The following is a 20,782-nucleotide window of genomic DNA, read 5'->3' on the forward strand; positions in this document are numbered from 1 at the left end:
AAAGGTTGCGTAAAGCTGCGGCAAACAACTTTTTAGCTTGTCCTATGGGATCTGTTTACACAGTCTGTCGTGACTTGGCAGCAACAGCCTTAATAGAAGGGTCAAGAGGATGATTTGGAAAGTCCACAGTTGAGCGCGAGCCATCGATGGAGGCAGCCAGCCTCTGCGGTTTGTTTATAGAAAGGAGAACTTCTGACTGATGTTCAAAAGGCTTCTTCTCGGCTCTGACTGGCTGCGGTCTCCAAATCTGATAAAGTTCCCAGAGCTGTAAACACAGAGAATACATTGGAAATGTGATTGAATTATTTAAAAAAGAGAGAGAGAGAGAGAGAGAGCAAGGAAAGTATGTGTTTCTCTCTGCTCAGGCTGATTCTCAGAGAGATCACGCTCAAAAGATCCTCTCTTGCTTGCTAGCTGGAAGTGTCGAGTATCTATAGAAATGTTGTAGCACCGCCGCTGGTGTTATGCTGGTCCCACGCTGGCGTTATGTTGACGGCTGCGCTCCTCGTGGCTTTGGAGGCGTTGTGCGAGCGCCCCGGCGTTTACAGCTTGACTGGCAAGCGCTTCGTTACGGCAGCCTGCAACGCCGTAGCGCCAGCTCTGAAAGGCTGGGTCTCTGCGGCGGCGTGAGGGGCCGTAACTACAGGGAGGGTGGAGGGCAAAGGGGTGGAAAACGTGTCCTCAGGCAGGCTTCAGTTGACTGAGCTTCCTTATTTGCAAACAGGAGTAGAGTAGTGTCTAGCGTCCTCTGCGCAGTGGTCAGCTGGGGTGAGAAAGCTTCTCTAGCTGGAAATGTTCACTTTCTCCCTGTGACGTGAGCAATTATGGGGCCACGGGTGTAATGCCGTGACCTAGAAAAGCTTGTGTTGGCTACGGCCGGCCGAAATGTGCTGATCTCTCGGCGCTGCCTGTCCTGCGTTAGCTAGTTGTGATGATTTAAAAAGTAACTTAGTACTGGAGAAAGGGCTCCTGCAGTGTCTCCAGCGAAGATCACCTTGGCTTCCCATGTGGGATCCCAAGGAAGAGCATGTTGGTGGCAGGGAAAAGGCACAGGCAGTCAGATAAAGCATCTCCACCGCTGGCATCGGTGATGTTTCTGTGAGCTCCAAAACATCCCAGTGCCAGGGCTGGGCTGAGATAGGGTCTGATTGCCCCGATGGGCTGCGGTGGCGTCTCCTCTGCTGTTCTCTTGACGCCTGGTGTTACCTAGTCATGGGCTGCTTCTGCAGGCACGGCAGGAGCAGAGTCCTCGTGCGTTTTCCTTGGGGTTCCTCTCAGCAGAGGCAGTCGGGGGGTGGCTGCCACAGCTCAGCGCCCATCCCTGCGGCACAGGGCCAGGTCACCCCCCCCCCAAACACATCCCAAACGCTGCTCCCCTGTGACGGGGACCATCCCGTTAGTGTTCAGGACGCAGCCGGTGGGAGCAACCCAGCCGTGTCCATCTGTCCGCGCGCGAGCCACGGATCGGGGCAGCATCAGGCTTTCGCTGCGCGCCCCTTTGCCCCCGTCACCAGGCTGCCCTGGTGTCTCGCGCTGCTCCGCAGAGGCCTTCTCCACCGCGCGCATTCCTCCGGCGGCTCCTGTAGCTCGTAGGCAACTGCGCCGGTAGTGGCCCTTTATCCCGGGAGTTGTTTTCCAGTCCGTCTTCGTTCCCCCGCAGCTGACTGTCTGTCTGGCCGCTTGCCCGGCGAGCTGGCAAGCACCCCGCGGTTCCTGGGCCGCGAGAGGGAACGCTGCGCCGGCTCCGGCCGGGTGAGCCGCGCAGCACGAGCCGCCCGGGCGGTCACTGAGGCTGTGCGCGGAGCTACGCGGCTTGGACGGGGGAGATGTAACAACGGCCACGGGCCTCTGCTTCCTCCTGGGCCCGCTTGGTTTTGGGGGGATTTGCCAAGCCCGAAATCCCCTAGTGCAAATCCCACCTGGTTTTGTATTTGGGCGGTGCGTTGAGCTGGGGGAGGGATGAAGGAAGAGGCAGTGTGGGTTTGGGGGGGTCCTGCCCGCACCAGCGTAGAGAGCAACCGGGAGGGAGCTCCCAGCTCTTCAGTGAGCGCCTGGGAAGGAGGCAGGAGCAGTCGGGGGTGTGAGCTGGGGACGTGGGGCCCCCCTGGGCCTTGTCCCCGGCGTCAGGCCTCTGTTTTTTCAGCAGCGACCGTCTCCTTGGCAGGGCACCCTGCGCCCAGCTGCCGGCACGTGGGCACGGCCGCCTCCTGCGGGGCCGGGGCCGCAGCGGAGCAGCGCGGGCGGTGGGTGACGCCAGGGTCCCCTCTTGCTGGGGCGCGGGAGCAGCCCCGCGTGGTCTCGCCTGCCCCTGGATCCCGGGGAGGTTGCAGGAGGTGACGAGCGGGACATACCTTGTGGGCTGGTGGCCCTGTGCACCGCTCTGGCTGCAGAAGGTGATGAGCAGGACATCCCTCACAGGCCAGTGACCCCATGCGCCGGGTGCCGGAGGTTAGAAGCGGGACGTCCTTTGTGGACCAGTGGCCTTGCTGTGCCTGTGAGCTGGTCCTGGTCCATGCAGGAGGCTGCTGGAGGCCCTTGTAAGAGAGATGAAGGCTGGTGACAGCAAGAGGAGTCAGAGGTGACACTTATGCTGGAGCCCCCTGTGACCTACCTGGACATTTGGGAGGTTTCTAGCTGGGCAGATGGCAGCAGTTGCAAGAGACCTGGAGGTGACGTGTCTGAGCCTCTTCATCCTCCTGCTCCTGGCTCGATTGCGGTTGTGTTGCTAGAAACGCTAGCTCCACGCTGGGGTGGTAGATGAAGGGGACAAGCCGTTTGATTTCAACCAAAGCACATCTCTTGGCAGAGCCTCCAGCTTTGGCTGGGAGCGGTTTTCTAGTGAGCTTGGGATAAGCTGTGCAGGGTATATATAATTTTTCTGTCAAAATATTTATGAAATGACTGCCTCTTTCCGGAGCTGCGGAGCGCGGCTAGGCTGGAGCGGTGGGCGCACCGTGAGGTCTGGCGGGCGCGCTTGGCTCGCGAAAGCTCGGTTTGCAACGCGGAGAACGAAACGAAGGTAATTAACCACTTAACTGGCTGTACTGGGCAGCACGTCAAACTTTTCAGCCCTCAGACTCTTTTTAAAGAGAAAAATGCAGAGCCGGGGCCAGCGTGACGGGCTTGGCACCGCGTCGGGGAGCCGCCTCGGAGCGGGACGGCCCGGGAGCGCTCCCGAGCGCCTGCGTGCCCCGCGCCGCGGGGGGCTGCTAACCCGGGGTGCTGCCCGCAGGAGGTGATCGTCCCCGAGGGGAAGTGGAGGAAGGTGTCGCCTGCGTCGCTCTCGCTGTCGCTCCCGGATGCGGACTACCAGTGCATCCACCGGACATCCGTCAGCAGCCTCGGCGCCAAGGAGAGCTCCTTTACCTCGGAGGAGCCCTTGGTCTCAGGTGAAGGCCGCGCTCCCTCCCCTGCGCAAGCGGCCGCGGGTGCAGACCGCGCTGGCTGCTTCGCTTGTGCCCTGCCCTAACACGGGGCTTCTTATGGGATAACCCGTCTTAAATACGCGCTCGCTGATCCTCAGTGAAGGACGAAGGTCTCGGCCTTGCGGGCGAGTGGAGCTGAGGCGCAGGAGCTCCCTAGCAAGGGGCCAGTGACAGTCCCCAGGAGTGGGATGGGGCTCCCCAGCTGCCTGCTCGGCGCCCAGGCCCCTGAGCTAAAGCCGTGCGGGTGTCCGAGCCCTCGGCGCGCGCCCCTAGCACCCGGGCAGGCCTGGGCCCGCGGGCGGGTGGCGGAGGCAAAGATGGTCTGAACGGAGGCAGCGATAGCCCCGGGCAGGAGGAGTATTTGCCTCTTGTAGTTGGAAGGGACCCATCAGGGTGCCCCATGCCCCCATCAGGGAAACATCCCGCTAGTCTGAGCAAATTCCCAGGATTTTACTGCAGACGCTGTATGAAGTTTGTGCAATCAAAGCCTTCCACAGAGCACATGGCTCCTTCGCCTGTGCGGGCTGCCAGGGAAGGGCTGGATGCCCTCTGTAGCGCAAAGGGGCAGCTCCAGCGGGCTGTCAAGCAGAGCTGCTCTTCCCGATGGGAATCCCCTTCAAGGAAGGCCCTGGGTCGCTATGCGCTGGGCACAGGAGGAGCGGAAACGTCTGCCGAGCATACCTGCAGGTCTCCGTTCCGGCTGTCCCGTGTGTAGAGGTGCTGAGCCCACGTGGCCACGTTCCTGCGTTGACTCGTCGGCCCTCGGGTTATGTTTCAGAAAGTGCAATAAACACGGAGGAGGAGCTGGAGGGGGAGCAGAGCTGCGTGGCGGAGCTGAGACCCTCCGACTACCAACTCCTGAAGATCTTCATCGTGCTGTAAGTGTGCTGAAGGGGCCGTGGGCTTCGAGGTGCCTGGGGGAGGTTGGCTGGCCCAGCCCTCCCAGTGCAGATTGAACGCCGTTGGCCATCAGCAGCTCTCCAGCCATGGCAGATGTGGGACAGACATCTTTTGGAGCTGGGAGCATGGAAGAGGAGGAGGAGGAGGGCAGGGCTATGCCCATCACTTCTCTGGCCGTAGTACAGGGGGATGGGAGCAGACTAGAGTCCCCCTGCAAAGGAAGCAGTTCTGGAAGCAGCGTTGGGGCTGCAGCCCAGGGAGGATGAGGAAGCTGGGGAGGGCCAGTGTGGCCAGATTTCTGCCGTCACGGGGAGAGCTGGCCTCAGCTGTCATCTCTGACCGCTTGTGCTTGTTGCCTTGCTCCCAGGATCTGCCTCCTGGTCGTGTCGTCTTCGTACCTGGCGTTTCGCATCTTCCGTCTGGAGCAGCAGCTCTGCTCTCTGAATCGGGACTACCTCTCCCGTGGGCACAGAAGGTAAGGGCCTCTCTGCGTCCGCGTGAACCCTGCTGCCTGCAGGGATGTTTCGGGTCAGGCCGTCTCCCAGGAGGGCGAACTGCACAAAAAGCAGAGGCCCCAAATGACAAGGTGTGAAGAGCCAAGACTCTGCTCTGCTTCGCCCTGTTCTGCCTCCATCCCACATGCGTGTGTTTGCGTGTCCTCGTGTGCATGCACGCGTGTGCTGTCGTTCTGCGTTTGCGCCCGTGGCAGTGCGCAGCGATCCCGGGCTTGGCTTGGCGAGTCTGTTGGCATCGCTGGCGGCAGTCCCTAAAGCACAGTCCCTGCACGGTAGATATTGGTCACGTTGCTGAACGCCCAACAGATGAGATAAAGTTTGGTTTGAGTGACCAGAGCAAGTTCTGCTGTCTGTGAGACTTTCAGCCCTCATGAGGGGGTCTCCTGTGGGCATGGGGCAGATCTCGGGGCAGCGTGGCTGTTCCCCTGGTTGAAGGAGATGGGTGTTACGGCGTCCCGAGGCTAATGCAACCCCCAGGCATTAGCAGGGAGACAGACCGGAGCTGGCTCTTCCCTCAGTGCCAGCATCCCTGGAGGCTGGGCCAGGCCTGGAGGGGGTACACGTGGGTCTCTCCCCTCCTCGTGCCCGTGGGACGTGGTGGGAACCCATCTTGCAGCCAGGCTGGGGGACGGTGCCTCCCTGGACGCTTGCCTCTGTCTTACCCTGTTCTCTGTTTGCAGGTGACTGTTACCCCCGAGCTCTGGCTCAGGACAGACGATGACAAGAGAGTAGCACTTTGTGTACAGATCTCCCGCCCGGGCTCCCGGCGAACACGGCCACAGTATTTAGAGCGTCCGAACCGAGGAGTCGGGGCTCTTCTCTCCGTTCAGCCTCAGCAGAGCCCTGCGTCCTCCCAGCTGCGGGACCCGGCAGCGTCACGTCACAAGCTTTGTACTGCCTGCAAGCCGTGCCTTGATGTTCGCATCCTCGGGGCATCCCGTGCTGCTCTGGAGGGAGGCAAGTGCTGTGTCTTCTGGTCAGTAACCCCAGGCTTGACTGTTGCACGTGGCCTGTCTTTCCCTCGGCCAGTATAACTGGGACCAAATACCGTCCGTTTTCCTACCGTCGCAGACTCCCGCTCCAAGCAGGACTGCCCGTCTGGGTCGCAGCCACTGGTGCCAACTCCCCGTGCCATTGGAAACCCGTCATCTTCCTGGGGCGCTGACCTGCCGTAGCACTGCACGATGGCCCAGCAGGCTGCTGCCCCAGTTGGAGGAAGCGGCTGGGCCTGCCCGTAGGACTTGCTGCTAAAACAGTCACTGTTTTTTATCCCGAACTTGAGTTTCCTTGTTAAAAGATGACCTTAGACTTACTGTAAGCCCCTGTAAACAAGTGGACAAGCTCCCCATTGCAAAGGATGCAAGCTGGCTGGGCCTGTCCTCCCTGGACATGCTCCCATGCTAACGTAGTTCTCATCAGGACCAGTTCCTCCCGCACTGCGAGCTGGTCCCGTTCCCCTCCAGCGCGGGGCTCGTGCCCCGTGCCTGGGAGGTGCTGCCACGTCGGATGTCAGTGTTAGAGCCCGGGAAGCGCCTCCACCACGGAGGTGACATCTCCAGGGAGGTGCCAGGTTTGAGCAGCCCTGCGGCTGGTACAGCCGAACCTGCGCCGAACCTGCTTCTTCGTCCCTCTGCCCCTTGCAGCTGGAGAGAGGCGGGAACATGGGGAGGGGGCACCGCTAACGGCAGCCCTTGCCATGGGGCACGCCACTTCCCTTGCCACCCCGCGAGCCTGCCCGCCACGGAGCCGCGGCTCTCGCTTCCCGAGCGGAGGCCTCAACGAGATCCGCCTGGCTCCCGGAGGGGAATCTGCAGGGACAGAGAGGAGGGAGCAAGGGGCAGCCGGCGCCGCGGGGTGGGTGCGCTGGGGTAGCACGGCCCCTGCCACCCAAGGCAGAGCCAGGACGCGGGAGAGGCCGAGCGCGGGAACGCGCCTGAGGCTGCTTGCTCCCAGCTCATGTGTTTAGCGTGCCGACGGTCCCTCCTCCTGCCCCGCATACCACGGAGGTGGCAGTAGGATCCAGGGGCTCTGGGGGCTCTGCACCAGCCCCCTGCCCCTTCTGCACTGCTTTTCCCTGGAGCAAAGGGGGGTCTCGGGGTGCCTGCACTTGTGTCCTCTCGCAAAGCACTTTAGGATCCTCCAGAACAAGTGTCCTCGCTGGGGACCGCACCGGGGAGTGGGCGGTCACATGGGACCGAGGCTTCGTTAGCCCTGCTGCGCTTCGTTAGACATCCCGAGAGGAGCCCGCAACAAGCGGCGGTGTGCGGCTGCGGGCCTGACTGTTACCAGTTAACTTCTCAGGTGTGCGTCTGGGATGGCAGCGTGTCTGTGCCGATTTGCGTGTTAATTATTGTCGTCGTGTTGTAAGCGCTGCTCAAACCGCGTCCCCGGGCAGCGGGGACTCCCCAAGCGCCCCGTGCCGTCCCGCGTCCCGCCGAGGAGGCGCAGCGTGGGGCTGTGCCAGGCCGGTTGCCAGCGGGAGGGCGTCTCCGGTGCCTCCTTGCTGTTGGGCTCGCATCAAGGACCGCTCTGTATGCAGGAGTACAGCCCTTGCCGTGTGCGTGCGTTAGACCCTCGTTAATGTGGTGGGACGCCCCTGCTGCTGCGGTGAGGTCCTGGGGGCCCGGGCGTGCTCGAACGGGGGGAGCATGGCCCCATAGGGTGCCTGGCGTTCGCCACCCCAAAACCACGCGGAGGAGAGCATGGGACCCCCAGCACGTCTCCCATGCTGTGCCCGCGAGCTGTGCGAGCGCCAGGCACACCGCGGGGCGTCAGAGGGGCCAGGGAGCGACATTCGGGATGGGGGAACCGGTGCCGAAAGCAGCCTCGCGGCCGGAGCGCACGATGGAGGAGCGAGCGATGCGCGTCCCTTTGGTGCCACCGCAAAACCCTTTTTCTTAGGGGAAAACGGCTCCGCACGCGGCGTTGCGGGCAGGGAGAGGCTCGCCGCCCTCCAGCGCTGGGCCGGATGCTCGGGCAGCGCCACGGGCCCAAGGAGACCTTGGGGCCACGGGGGCCTGTGTTTTGGGGAGCAGGTTGCGAAGCAGAAGTGAAAACCGTCTCTGTGGCCGGCGCCGGCCCCTTCATATCTGTCAACAGGGAAGTTCAAGGCTTTCCCGGCCCAAACGCAACCTGGTTCCCATCGCCGCTCAGCCCACGGTGAAACGGTGGTGGTTATTTAACCCTCCTCCTCCTCCTCCTCCTCCATGTTTGCTGCACACACGCGAGGCTGCTCCCGGTCCCACCACGGCCACTGCGAGCCGGCGGCATTTCTCACCCCGTGTCAAGAGACGGAGCCGCGCGTCGGCATCGCAGCTCTTGCCCCCGGCGCCGAGTCCCACGGTGTTTGCGAGCCGGGGCCATCGCTGCCCTCCCAGCCCTTCCCCTCCGCTCGGGCGCCTCCGGCACCATGGCCTCGAAGGGGAGCGTGCGGCGGCGGCGGCCCTGGGACGGGCAGGCAGTAGCCAGGCCGTGTTCCTGTCGTTCGGGAGCGAGGAGCGCTGATGGGGGCCGAACCTCCTTCCCCGCGGCCCCGCGTGAGCGGCGTGCGGCCGGCCGGGGGGGCACGCGCTGCCTCGCTGCAGGCCGCGAACGTATTTTAAATAAAACCACTGTTTTCTAGCATGCCGATGTCTGGCGGGAGAATCCTTGTGGCGACGCTGGGGTGAGGGCGAGGGTCCCCTGCGCCCCCCGGCTTGGCAGGCCGAGCCCGGCTGTGTCACGCGTGGAAAAGCCGCCGAAGAAGTTCCAGAAGGCTCCGGGGACGCGTGCAAAGGCCATTTTCTCACTAGATGGCGGCAAAGGCTGCAGGACGCGGCTGAGGAGCTCGAGGCCGGGCCCTCGGCAGCCCCGTTCCCCGCTGCCACCCTGGGACAGGCCTGAGCCCTCCTCCTCCTCCTCCAACCACCATGGGGTTGCTCGATCGGTGCTGGGGGGCCGCTAGGGCTGGCAGGGGCCGTGGGGCCCTTCCATGGGGCCGATGCGCCGGAAAGGGCCTGCGGTGGCTTCACACGCCTCGCTGGCAGAGCCGGCGTCTCGGGGAGAGGGCTGGTGGCTCCTCTCGGCCCTCCGTGCCCGGAAAGGCCTCTGCTGGCTCCCCCTGCTCTGCCCCCACAGACTTAAAGGGTGGGATTAAGGGCTTTGGGAGTTATTTTTAACCCCCTTGTTGATGCCCAGCAAGCTCAACCTCAAAACCGGGTTTATCACCCAAGAAGGAGGTTGGGGGTAGGGGTTTTTGTGGGTGTCCAGCCTGGTGCTGTCTGAGCCGTACAGTGGCAGGGGCACCACCGTACCCAGTCCAAAGTGTGCGTGCGTGTGGTCCTTCATCCTACATCTCACAGGGGGCTTAAGGCCGTCTTCTCCTCCTCCTCCTCCTCCTCCTCCTCCTCCTCCTCCTGCTGAGTGGAAATCTGCTGCTCATGGAGGAAGCTTTAGCTCAGCCTAAGGTCTCCTTTGCTGCACCTGTGGGACAGCTGTCAGGTCGGCACGTGCCTGCAGGTGCGGATTTCCAACATGGGAGCTTTGCAGGAGCGAAGGGGTAAGTAGCCTGGTGTGGTTTGGGGTTTCCTGCCTGCTGGGAGCTGGTTGCAATGCGCGGTTTTGCTTCCGAGACAGCATTCGCCCACCTCTTCGGCGCGTGTTTATTCTTTTGGAGCCTGGTGACGCCCTTACCATTTGACCCTGTTTGCTTTTCTTTGTGTAAAGAAATGCCACGTAAAAGCCTCCAGTGTGTAAAACTTCCTTGGTTGCTCCGTCTTGCTCTCCCTGCTGTCCCTGGCAGCCTTGCCCCTTCCTCGGCTGCAGGCTGCTGCAGCGGGACGGCAGAGAGGCTTGGGAAGGGTGCCTGGCCCCACGGGTGCTATCATCTGCCCTGTTTGTGAACATGGCTTTGCCCTCAAAACAGTCTCCCTACTAAGTACCTTTTCGTGCTCACCCCTTCCTCACCCCACACGCTTTCTCCCACCACCTCCTGCCCTTAGCCGCCCTGATGCTCCCCCAGTCCCACCGACTCTCCTCTTAGGCCTTCCTACCTGCCCAGCCCACTCTGCTCCACAGCCACCCCTGAAAACATGACCAAGAGCCTAAACCAGAACATCTGTTCTCCTTCCTGTTGCACCAAGCTCTAGCGGAGCTGACTTCTGTGCTCGCTGACTTGCTTGTTCTGCAAGGCCGATTCCTCAAAACTGCTCCGTTTCCTAGTCACTGGGAACAGTGTGATTGCAAAGCCAATGTGAGACCTGAGGCTGGTTCCTGCTGCACAGCTCCGCTGCTCCCGAAGGTGCCCAAATGGAGGATGACTCTGCCAGTGAGTCACGATAATAGCAAATGCGATACCATCATGTAACAGGAACCCACAGTGCCGTGGGGCTGACGGGCAGCAGGAGCCACCGCTCTGTTACAAGGTACACCGTGTCTCAAAACAAGAGGCGATTCTGGGAAGCAGGTGGTTTGGTTTAAGTTTTATTCCCAGATCTAGACAACAGCTCTCACTGGGAAGAAGGGGGGACCTGGAAGGAACCACTCCTTCATCCCATTCTCCTGCTCCACACCGTAACAGCAACTCTGGACGGCTAAGCGCGTCGCCATGGGGGGGAAGGGAGGAGGAGGGAGTTGGCGCTGTCACACCGCAGACAGAAGTGTTTGTTTGTATAAATGAACAGCTAATCTGCAAGGTCTATTAGAAGCGATTGTCTGCCTTTGAGGGCCTCAGGGCAAAGGGAGGGGGTGTGCCTGTGTTACACCTTGGGAATAGCATGCTCCATGAAGAGGAACCAGGAGAAAAGCAACCTCCCGTAATGGCAGCGAAGTGCCTGAGCTGCTCTGGCTAAGCCATATGGGCCCCACATTCAAAAGGAAATCCCCTTTAGCAAGCGACTGGATCTTATTTCAGACAACTGTCAGGTTTTTCAGCTCCATCAGACCAGTGGGAACGATTTTCCACATAGCTGAAAGGATGGAGGGCCAGGAGCTGCGGGGGGGCCCTGGATCCCAGGCTGCTCCTTCTGGAGGGTCCAGGAAGGGCAGTCATGACTCTGACCCTTGTTTCCCCCCCCCCCCCCAACCACTGGCCTGTGTGCATTTGCTTGGGTGTTTTGGAAGCGGCTGTTAGGGTGCATCTACCTACCTTTTCCTTAACAACAAGGAAAGTTTGGGACATTCCTGCCCCACACTACATTTCGCCATCCTCTTTGTTGTGCTGGCACAAACATTTGTGGGGCTGGGCTGTAAATGAGGTCAGTGAAGAGATCCAGCTTAAAAATAATCCCTCCATCTTTTGGGGGGTTATTTTTAGCCTGTATTTCACTGATCTAGTTGGCATGCAGAGGTGTGGTTATTCTGCTGGACACCGCCTAAGCAACAGGCTCTTTGTCTCTCGTGAGGTTATAGATCATTTCTTGTCCTGCAATGACATCTCTTTTTTTTTTTTCCTCACTGCCAATCCTGTCTTTTGGTAAGAGGATCGGCTCTTAGATCCAAGCCATAATCCAGCAGTGGAGGAAAAGTATGTTTTGAATAGGCCAGTCATGAGGCAGACAAGTATATTAAGGACTAACATCTCGAGCTTCAAGGATACTGCAGTTATCTTTGGCTTTTATACCTCAAATTCTGTTCCTTTGTTCTCCTTGGTATGTTTTTCATCTTGAGAATATAAGATCTGTTTTTGTGCTAGAGGAAACAGCAACTGTCTCATATATTCTAAGCGTAGCAAATGATAACGAGAGTTGGGGAAGGCTGAAGAACGCCTCCCCTCCACAGCAGAATGGAGATGACCTAAAATTGTAATGAAAAAAACTTCAAAGAATGAATGTCACTTTCCATCTCAATTAAGTTTCCCTTCCTAGGATTTGTTTTTTCAGCTCCCTATTAATCTTCTGCTGGCTCAGAGAGTCAGACTTTAATTTGTAATAAGAGCAAGCAGGGGTGGGGAAAGAAAAGCTACTTTCATACAGGCTAGAGAAACCTCCATGAAGAAAAAAGGTTTTTGCCCCATTCTTTAATTAATCGTAACTATCCTTTTTGAGTCTCGTCTTTTTTTATAAATATCTCGGCATCAAATTTTCAGCTGTGACTCCAGCCTTGCTGCTAAATACTATATTTCACAAATGCCATTAGGCACAGATTAGAAATGTCCATTATAAAGCATTTGGGGCTCGGTTTTAAAAAGGACGTTGCCAAACCTGGTTTAGTGCAGCAATGCCCATAGCAAATGAAAGCCACCTAATGCGAGGGTGTGTTGCCTGCTGGGCAGAGGTGGAGAAGGGTCTTTAGCAACCCATTTTGCCACAGCAAGAAGTGTAAAAATCACCTTTGACAGGAAGATTTCATTGAGAGCAAAGTGACTTTACTAGTCCAAAGTTCAAAGGCCAGTCATTTCCAGAGGAGACTAAGGCTTTCCAAGGAGGGTACTCGCAGGGGTGTAGCCATGCTGGAGGGGTTACATTCTTCTTTGGGAAAATCCTGCGCGTGGGCATCTCCCTCGGGCACTGGGGGTGCCGACTTGCGGACAGGAAAGGCAATGGTTCGGGGCCAGGGTGGGGACTGCATCCAGATCACTTCTGTGCAAGTTTAGTAATGAGGGCTTTCCACTCTGCTCTCTTCTGCGTGATGTAGGAAGGGGTGAGGAGCTGCAGCAAAGGCTCCTGACGTCCCCTGAAGTATCCCTGACACAGAGCCTCTGTGTTACAAATCACGTACATCCCACAGTCATAGCTGTTCTGCTGGGCAGGCGCTTTCTCCTCTACGAAGGTTGCTTTGCCCCCTTTTTTGCCCAAGAAGGCCTCCAGCTTCCCTGCCACTTGCTTGGCATGGACAGAGTTGCTCTTACTGTGGGAATCATAATGGGCGAAGTACTTTTTGTCCCTGAAGTAAACCAGTAAGCTCCAGTGGGTGCCTCCAGCAGCCTGGTTGGAGTTATCATTGATAGGCAAGAACACCAGCTTCTTGTGGAGAAGGTCTAGAGGTTGAAGGAATATGGCTACTTCTTCCTGACTAGTGGCACATTTAATGAACTGAGCCACTTCGGGACCAATAAAACACACCTGATCACAAAATTCCTGGAACTGGTCACTGGCAAAGTACTCGAAGGCAAAGCCAATGATGTGATCGTTAAGCCAGCTTGGGGGGTCCAGCAAGGCAACATCCGACTGCCTTAGCAAACTGTCCATATAACTGAGCACAACAGGGTCCATTCTGCGGAGGTAGGGGCCACAGCACTCCAGGAAACTTCAAAAGCTGAAACATAGAAAGGGTAGAAGATAAATTACGCAATTAGACCACACCTTTGACAAGATATAGTGCAACAGATTTCTCAAGTTCCTTCTTAGCAAGTAGTGAACAAAAGACTACATTTCCCAGACCTGTATTGAGGGACCAATATTTGAACTATCTGCCAGCTGACAAGACTAAGAGATGCAGCTAGGTTCCTCATCTGTAGCTTGTGGCAGAGGCTGAGCCGGGCTCTTCTGCTGCCCTAGGAGCAGTATATTTCTCAGCATGCACTGCTTAAATAGATGTTTCACAGTTACAGTCTTAATCTGTGCTGTGGGTGAATTCAAAGCAGTTCCAGTTCAGGAACTGCAGGAACTCCCTCAGTTCTGTGCTTTGCACAGAAAATATACATGATCTTGGAGAAATCGGTTGGTGTTTCTGTTTCACCTGGACAATGAGAATCGCTGTAATTCTTTGCCTCATTGGTATTCTAAAGAAGAAGTCTTTTCAAGGCTGTAAGAGACATATGCCGTCCCTTTCACCTAAGTAACAGAGATACCGCCACAACTCGGTGCCAGACACATGACCTGTTCCAGGAAAACCTGCTGGTCTGCCAGCACAGGAGGCAAGGCAGCAATGAGTAAGGAGAGGAGAAACAAAGCAAAACAAGACTACGAGCAAACCAGTTTCCTACCGTGGGAATTTTTAGGACAATTCACTGCATACTTGGTAGAAATTTCAAGAATTCAAGTAGCACTGAAGCTGGAAAGTTCACAATATAGCTATCAGTTTCAGCTCAGATTCTAATACACCAAAGTTTTGCTCACAAAAGCCACTTCTTATATTGATTATTTATTTCTTTAACCAAAAGGCAGGACGTTTACAACATCTTGCAGTAGGTATATTATTATGGCTTTGTCAGTGATATTTAGAATAAAAGATTAGCCGTAGTGTGTCAGACTGAGAATTCATCGTGTCTTTGATAACAGAGAACACTGAATGCCTGCTGAAGAACATGAGAACAGGACAAGCATATATAATGCCTCCCTCAAGCTCACCTAGCTTCAAAGAATTTTCCCATGGTCTTAGATGTGCAGACAGAAATGTTTTTCCCTACGTGCATCACTTGATAATAAAACGGCAGGTGAAATTCAGTGTAGACACATGTTGAGTCATTCAGTCCTGTTTTTAAAGTCCCTTTGCAAGTCTTATCAGTTGGCCGTCAACAGCAACCTTTGCCACCTCACTGCTCCCCATCCTCCCCAGGTCATTCATGAGTGTGCTGAACAGTAAAGATCCCTGCAGGTTCCCACCGGTGATGTCCATCCACCAAGAGACCTGACTGTTCACGCTGACCTTGTCTTTCTAATCTTTTATTCAATGATTTGTCCAGGCCATATTCTCCCCTCTTAATCTGTGGCTGCCTATTTCCTTAAAAGCCTTTTGGAAATTCAAGTGGATTTTATCATCTGGTTCTCCCCATCCCTGTGTTTGAGGACATATTCAAGGGACTTCAAGAGGTTTGTGGGGCAAGACCTCTCTCGACTCCCTTCCATTTATCAAATTATCTGTGCTAATTTTGGTCTTTGCTATGTTTTCTACCAGTCTGCCTAGTAGAGGGGCCAGGTTTATGTATAACGCCTTTTCAGAAGTTGTTACCCCAAGACTGGCAGGTAGCAAATGTATTAAAGTGTGTTTTAAGAAAGCGGTTACACACCACACTTAGTCTAGCTAGGAGGTGCCACTCAACAGACAACAGTAAACACTAATTACCCTCTGGGATCAGATTAGGATTTAGCCGGAAGATCTTCCTAAGAAACCCTGTTGATAACCCCCCCCCATATCAGCCCCATTTTTCCTTTCACTCCCACATCCTCTGGCCTGGGCTCCTTGGCTGTGGCAATACGCCATCGGACCCTCCGATGCGTCTCCTATGCTTGCTGGGACAGGGGTCAGGACAGCAGTGCCGTGAGGCCATTTTTGCCTCGCCCTTTCCTCACCGGTGCCAAATACAGCATGAAAACATCTTAGGATTTCTTAAAGCATGATGTGAAAATTCATAATGATAAGATCATTCTAGTATGATTCACTATAAGACACTAATTATCCATTACGATAGGGAGAAAAAGTCACATGTGTTGTGTTGTTTACATATTAGGAAGGAGTAGATTTGGGCTGCTTATTGCAACATGAATCATTTAAAAAATCCTTCCTGTCCAGGTATGCATAAATTAAGAGAGATTTATATCTAATAAATCTTGGCAAGGTCACATCGCATATGACTTGTAAATAACAGAATGCATGAAACATGCTGCATGTGTAACACGTCGGAAGGAAGGGCCAAGGTAAAATATCTCAAACTTGAAAAAGCTAATAACTATTTGTGTATCACTGACAGTTCCAAGAAATGCCAGGCAGTAGGAGTCATTCAAAAGGAAGGGGAGCAGCCATTGTTATTTATACTGAGCCAAACACAATGGTATTTGGACACACTTCCTACATTAATGGACCCAACTAAACTGTTTCCAAGTTTATAGCGCAAATCCATTGCAACAGCCTGCAGCATAACCCCCCCCCCCAAAAAAAACCCAGACTAAGTCCTGGAAACTTAGTAGACTGCCTAATTATAACCCTGCTTAAAGAACTATAGATCCTGCAAGTCTAGAAGTGACCAGTTTGGGGGTTTACAGGGCCATTGCTGAACGTTTTTTACACGTGTCCGTGCAATGCCCCAGATTCTCCTTTACTGCATTATTTCTGCTTCATCTTCTCCTAAAGACATACAAATCAAACCAAACAGTTTTCTAGTCAAGTCCAAATGAAATTAAAGGCTCTGGAAGGAAGTGTCATCCTGTATGCTGTTAATTTTCCACTCTGTAGAAACATAGCCTTTTTTTTTTTTTTTGAAAAAAGACATTTGGCAGCTTCCTACAATCAGGAAGGGAGAATGGTTACAGCAAATGCTTAATTGCCACTAGCTACTACTTTTAATTTTATTGCCATCTGGTATTTGTGAAACTGCTTGCAAGTTCTGCATGATGACTCACCACGCATTACACATCTTAAAGGAAAACCCTTCAGAGCTCATATGCCTTTCAGAGCCACTTCAGATAAGTGGTAAGGACGGCATCAAAAGCGTAGTGCAGTGGAGCTGCGGAAAGGATATGCAATCAGAGGGTTTGTTCTGTTCAGGAGAACCTTTCAATTAAAGCTGAAGATGAGTTCAGAGCGAAGCTGGGCTCCGGATCTGAACATCTTTAACACTTGGGGATGCCGAAATCCAGTCACAAACGCCAAGCAGAAGTCCCTTCACAGGTCTACTCAAACACAGCCAGGATTTGCCTACCAAGCACTCAGGCACACTCTGTTCAAAGCTTTTTATAAAAATAGGCATAAGTTCTGACCCAGGATGAGAACATTTATTACAGGTTACAAACAAGAGTCTTGCTCATTCATTTTATTTGCCTATTAATAGCTGGAATTTATGAAAACGCTCTGTAATCCTCTGCTTCTCAGAGGGATATTAATTTGCCTGATTGCAAGTGCTCAGATGAGAACACTGGAGAGAGAGAGAGAGAGAGAGAGAGGTTCATTTCAATATAAAATTTATCAACCCAACAAATGATGAAACTGTCCATGTAGTCTATGGATTTAAAAAGGGCGCACTCTTACATCAATATGCCAAAAAGGCAAGTTGCTCTCATCTCTAAGTTATAATAATCAGCACCATCATTAACACAAGTTTGATTCAGAAATGGATGTATTCAGAATGCAAGGCAAAGGCTGCGTTTTGAAATACTTTAAAAAAAAAACCCATTTTTCTCATAACATTAAAGACAACTACCTTCTGAATGTAATTGGTCCCTTGTACCCTGAAGGCAGTATCTGAAAGCTAGGAAATGAAACTCGCTAGTATTGAGTATAAATAAACAGTGATGGAGCAAAGAGAGCATAAACTAAAGGTGAATCAGATTCCTAAAGTCTAGTTTAATAATCAAAGGTGCTAGGAACATGCAGAGTGAATATATTAACATGCCCCATCCCTAAATTCCTTTGATAAATGTAAAGAATACAGAGAGAAATAAAGAAAGCCACGCGAAAGAGAGATTATTCTAACTTTATGGAAGGAAGAATTGGAGAGGCAGGGAAATTTTCAGCGGCTTGTCTGAGGCCACGTGGAATGTCTTTGGAACAATCAAGAGCAAAAAGCCCCATGATTTAACCACAAGACCATTCCCTTTTACAGGAAATAGTTTTTGAAAGCGTGTCAGTGCTCTTAGTAACAGTAATTTTAATGATAGCAAGAGCAGATGAGAAGCATCAATTTCTGTTTATCAGTGTAAGCAGGGCTGGGCTATACCAGCACCTGAGTCTCCATACATATTGGGGTCTCCTAATTGAGCCAGTGAAGACATTCAAGCAAAATTAAACAAAAAAAAGTTGAGAAGAATAACTAAGCCAGAAAAGGGGTTTGCTAAAAATAAGCGATCTTCATTAGTGCATACATTAAAGTTTCTGTTTTAGAAGTGAACAGAATCTTCACAGGCTTAAAAAGGGCCCTGAATGCCAAAATCAGAGAAAGCCCTTCACAATTTCTGTATGCGCGAAATGTAAGAAAGACCATGTAAATCCATAGACAATGCTCAAATCCTTCAGTTTGCCGCAAAGTCTCCAAACCCAGATACATATAGCTGCTTTACTTATCAAGCAATCAAACGCCAGAATCCTGCTTTGTTTCACAGTCTTACAGGGCAATAAACTAAAGCCGGGACTAAATCAAATCCATAGATTAGTGTTCTGCTTCACAGGATGGGCTTGGCCAAGGCATTAAGTTTGACAGGAAAAAATCAGCAATCTGAACATCTGAGGATTAAATGTGACACACAGACTCTCCCTTTCACAGAAATGACAATAAAACCCTTCAGCTTGGTTAATATAAAGGATTCTGGGTGTTAAACTAGAAGGCAATGGATGGCATTCACATGCTTTTAAACAGAGTTTATTCAACGGGGTACTGAGAAGTGCTAAAAAGAAAGAGCTATAATTTTCCTGAAAGATGTGAAGGACTCAGCACAGCGGAATTCAGTCAGAAGAGCGGCTTTGGGCAGCTCGTCATTCCGTCTTTGGGAACCACCACCCACTGCAGCCGAAGCGCTGATGCAGCCGCGGAGCGATGCGGTTGACCCCAGCCCCTTGGCAGGGGCTTACGAATGCAGCTGCACGGTGTTTTACACAGTAAGAGCCGGTCACCGAAAGCTTGCCGGAGACCAAGCCCGCAGCGTGCGGCCTTTCCTGCGAGCTGCCGCGGTTTCTACTGAACCAAACGAGAACCGAGGAGATGAGAAATGGGATTTTCACCCTGAGCTAGTGCAGCCAGGCACGACGTCTGGCAAACGCGGAATCGCCTCCGTCGCCCCCCTGCTCTGTGGCCGGGGCCAAAGCAGCGGCAGGCGCAAGGCGGGTAACTCCCGCCTCGGGGCTGCCGGGAAGCTGCGCAGCCCCGCGCCGCCCCCACGGCGGAGAGGCCGAGGCGGCTGCCGAGGGCCGCGGCCCCGGCGGGGCTCTCGGCGCCTCCCGCCCGCCGGCTGGGCGGGGTTGCCATGGCAACGCCGGGGCCGCCCGCCGGGCCCAGGCCCCGCCCCCGCCGCCGCTCACCTGCCGCCTCATAGCCCGCGCCCCGGCTGCCACCCGTCCCGGCGCCCCGGCACCGGCCCGTTGCTACGCGCCGCCGTAAAGCTGGCGGCGCCGGCGTCGTGACGCGCCCCTCAGGGGTGGGGCGTTGCGGGCAGGGCTCTCCTGCGCAGGCGCCTCGGCGGGGGGGCGGGGCACGCGGCCGGGCGGGGGAGCCGGGGCGGCGCGGCGCGGCCGCCTCAGGGGAGTGGCGGGGGCGCGGCCTCGGGGGCGGGGCGAGGGGCCTCGGGGGCGGGGCGAGGGGCCTCGGGGGCGGGGCGCCGGGGCGGGGCGGTGGCGCGCGCGCGCGCCTCCCCCCTCCCTCGCGGCGCGCGGGGCCGGGCGGGTGCGTGTCCGCCTCCGTGTCCGCGTCGCGCGCCGCGGCGGCGGCTGGGCAGCGCGCGAGGGCGGCGGCCGGCAGAGCCCGTTCAGCCCCTTCCCCCGCCCCGCTCTGTCCCCTCGCGCCGCGGCGGAGCGCAGCGCAGCGCAGCGGCCCGGCGGCTCCCGGGAGCCCCCTCGGCGGCGGCGGGCTGAGGGATGCGCCGCACCCCGGCATCCAGGTGAGAGACGGCGCGGGGCGCCCGGGCGCGCTGGAGTTGGGTGCCGGCTTGGCGGGGCGGGAGCAGGTTGGCCCCGCCGCCGCCTCCGGCCGGGTCGCAGCGGGGCGGGGGGCGCCGCGGCGGGGCCGGGCGGCGGCATCGCCCGCCGCGGCCGCGCGGGGCTCGGCGGGGCTCGGCGGGGCTCGGCGCCCCTTTGTTCCGCGGCGGGCGGGCGGGCGGCGGGGGGGGCTCGTCCGTCCGTGGCCGCCGCCGTCGGTGGGGCGCGGGCAGGTGAGGCGGTGCCGGCCGGGGCGGCGGCGGCGGCGGTGGGTCTCGCCGCGGTGGCGGCGCCGCCGCCTCGTCCTTGCCGGCGGGCGGGTCGGGCCGGGCCGGCGCGGCGCGGGGCGTCCCGGGGGAACCGGCCCGGTAGCGGGTCGGACGGGGCCGGGACGTCCCCGGGCGCAGCGCAGCGGTGCGGCGGCGCTCCCGGCCGCCTCGCGTTGCATAGCAGGGCTGCGCCGGGCGCCCGTGCCGGAGCCCGCCGGACGCACCGACCGGGCCGTTTAAAGCCGGGAATCCTCCGCTAACCCCGCGCTCCGCTCAGGTATCGCCGCCTCCGCGCAAAGCGGCGGAGCTGCACTTATTTACGGCCGAAACAACTTTTTTTTTCTTTTTTTCGGACGTGCGCTGTGTTTTTGCCCTTGTGAAGCGCAGCGGCGTTATCAATTGCAGCTAAAGATGGCTGGCACGTCTAGCACAATTCGGTGTTTGGCTTCCCCCAAACTTGATGTCGTGCGTGTACACATGATTTTCATTACGATGTGGCGAGTGCCGAGGTGCGCGTCGGCATCTAGAAAAGTGAACTAGCTGATGGGCAAGGTGTAAAATGGTGATCGGAGCAGGCTTTAAAGCCAGGCTGAAGCCTCTGCTACGGAAAGCTTGTGTCTGCTTTGCTGGGGAGGAATTTCCCACCAATGAGAACATTAATGGTAGCACTGTCAGGAGAGCTAGTGTAGACAGAGCAGCAGGCAGCTGCTGTTGTTTTTTAATAGCCTGATGTTAATACTCTGTTATTTAGACCTATTTTGGGCTTGGTTGGACAAACAAGACATTAAAAACAGTCCCTCGGGGAGCTTTTGTCTCTGTTAGCGCTTCCAATGTGGCTGCCACCAGTGGATCTATATAACGATAGCAGTGGTGGGCATCTCTGCAAAAAAAAAACACAAAAAAAACAAAAAAACCCCACACAAACCCTTCAAATGGAGAAATAGCCTTGATGTTTGCACTGCAGTAATAAGTGTTGTAATTAAACTAAGTCGTAGCAGGCACAATTATTTTATGCTTTGAAAAAAGAACAGACCATTATGCCACTAAAGGAGCACTGCATTGAAGATTTCTTTTTTACCTTCCAGTTTTAATGAGCTATTTCGGTTTTTAAATGAAGTATTTGAATCTATGGCACCGCACTCCCCGGTACTCAAAACCTTTATTGAAAGCCCTGTTCTTAAGAAGGTTAAAAGAGTCT

The 20,782-nt window shown here is 55.7% G+C and overlaps 2 protein-coding genes across 3 annotated transcripts in view; one reads left to right on the plus strand and one right to left on the minus strand.

Moving 5' to 3' along the window:
* Window positions 1–8,464, plus strand: part of GRAMD2A (GRAM domain containing 2A) — a 28,731-nt gene extending 20,267 nt beyond the window's left edge. The window contains exons 8-11 of one of the 2 annotated variants that reach the window (XM_067305723.1): window positions 3,233–3,389; window positions 4,204–4,303; window positions 4,693–4,800; window positions 5,521–8,464. In XM_067305723.1, coding sequence (XP_067161824.1) covers window positions 3,233–3,389; window positions 4,204–4,303; window positions 4,693–4,800; window positions 5,521–5,524 — 369 coding nt within the window. In that variant the 3' untranslated portion in view covers window positions 5,525–8,464. Of the gene's footprint in view, window positions 1–3,232; window positions 3,390–4,203; window positions 4,304–4,692; window positions 4,805–5,520 lie in introns of those variants that run through there. The other variant, XM_067305724.1, reaches the window with a different exon arrangement.
* Window positions 8,465–10,284: 1,820 nt separating this feature from the next.
* Window positions 10,285–18,766, minus strand: SENP8 (SUMO peptidase family member, NEDD8 specific). Its single transcript, XM_067305329.1, has 2 exons — window positions 18,704–18,766; window positions 10,285–13,072 (listed from the first exon to the last, which is right to left on the minus strand). The coding sequence occupies exon 2, from the start codon at window positions 13,027–13,029 to the stop codon at window positions 12,391–12,393; it is 639 nt and encodes a 212-aa protein (XP_067161430.1). The 5' UTR covers window positions 13,030–13,072; window positions 18,704–18,766; the 3' UTR covers window positions 10,285–12,390.
* Window positions 18,767–20,782: the final 2,016 nt, after the last annotated feature.

This window comes from Apteryx mantelli, chromosome 15 (assembly GCF_036417845.1).
Source record: "Apteryx mantelli isolate bAptMan1 chromosome 15, bAptMan1.hap1, whole genome shotgun sequence".
Classification (NCBI taxonomy): domain Eukaryota; kingdom Metazoa; phylum Chordata; class Aves; order Apterygiformes; family Apterygidae; genus Apteryx; species Apteryx mantelli.